This window comes from Chanos chanos, chromosome 11, assembly GCF_902362185.1.
Source record: "Chanos chanos chromosome 11, fChaCha1.1, whole genome shotgun sequence".
Lineage (NCBI taxonomy): Eukaryota > Metazoa > Chordata > Actinopteri > Gonorynchiformes > Chanidae > Chanos > Chanos chanos.
Window position 1 is genome coordinate 1,011,202 of NC_044505.1, and position 1,299 is coordinate 1,012,500.

The window sequence follows — 1,299 nt, forward strand, 5'->3', positions numbered from 1 at the left end:
GGATATATTAAAAAGTTTATCACTTCTTCATGTAATTTGCACGAAATAGTTCTAACTGCCGTTTATTGATCGTTTCCGTGGGCACTGATTAGCATATTCACGCTAGAATCGTTCTTACTGTCTGAATATGGAACTTCCGTAAACGGACAGTTCTCTTATTAGTAGCCGTGAGGGATTGCCTCAGTTTAGAGACAGAGAGAGAGAGAGAGAGAGCGAGCACCACACGGCTCAGACTAATCTCCAAAACTGAGACCATATCCAATCTCTCTTAAGCGCATTTACACAAGTGTTTAATAATGTTTTACAAAGCAACGCTTCTGGGATCAATTTACTGGAAACAGATCTCATAACTGAGACTTCAGTTAAAGCACACACACAACAGGCATGCCTGTACCAACACACACACACACACACACACACACACAACAGGCATGCCTGTACCACCACACACACACACACACTGATGTGTCTGAATCTGGTATTCTTTCATTAGCCCAGTATGATAGTATGGCATTGACTGACACAGAGCCGCAGAGAGTGAAGTCTGACTCTATTCACGGCCATTGTCCTCAGACTAAAGCACTTCCCCAGTAAAACATGGGCTCTGTGAAGATGGATTACAGATTTAAAACAGGAAACAGCTCAGGAAGCTCCACAGTCCTCGGCTATGAAGAACTTTCTCATGGAGTACAGAGTACATACATCACACGGTTTAGATTTCACGATTCCTCGGCCAACGCCAAAAGTAAGTGTTTAACACAGCGCCCCCTACTGTCCCATCTGACATCGGTGAGTGCAGTTAGTCTGAGTGACCCCAGGGTGCAGTCCAGAACAGATCTGTGTTCATCTCCTCTCTCAGTCCTGTGTGTTACGTCAGCGGTGCGTGAGGAGAGGTGTCCCAGGCAGGTCTTTACGAGGTCTGTTCTTCCAGAATGGAGCGGACCAGGGCCGGGTCTGCCCTGCCTTTGGTCCGTTTCTGAACCTCACCAATCAGTTTGTTCAGAACCCTCTTATTCCCGCTTCTGATGGCCCGAACCTGCGGACAAACCCAGAGATGTCACGAGGACTTGACAGTCAAAACAAAGCAATTATTCACGCAAACCATTTATGCAACATTCACTGTTTTACTGCACAGTGGGGAGGGGACTACAGAACGGGGTTAAAACGACTTTAAAGACTAGAGTTTAAAACAACCTGTTATCAGCCTGACTTTAGTGTATTCACACACCCTGTCTTCGTCCAGTTCCCCTGTGCCTGAACACATCATCCCTTCTGCCTGAACACATCATCTCTGAGGAT

General features: G+C 46.2%; 1 protein-coding gene across 1 annotated transcript in view; it reads right to left on the bottom strand.

Moving 5' to 3' along the window:
- Window positions 1–450: 450 nt before the first annotated feature.
- gatb (glutamyl-tRNA(Gln) amidotransferase, subunit B) overlaps window positions 451–1,299 on the bottom strand; it is a 20,921-nt gene continuing 20,072 nt past the window's right edge. Inside the window, exon 13 of the mRNA XM_030788274.1 lies at window positions 451–1,036. Within this exon, the coding sequence (XP_030644134.1) occupies window positions 911–1,036 (126 nt within the window). The 3' untranslated portion in view covers window positions 451–910. The remainder of the gene's footprint in view (window positions 1,037–1,299) is intronic.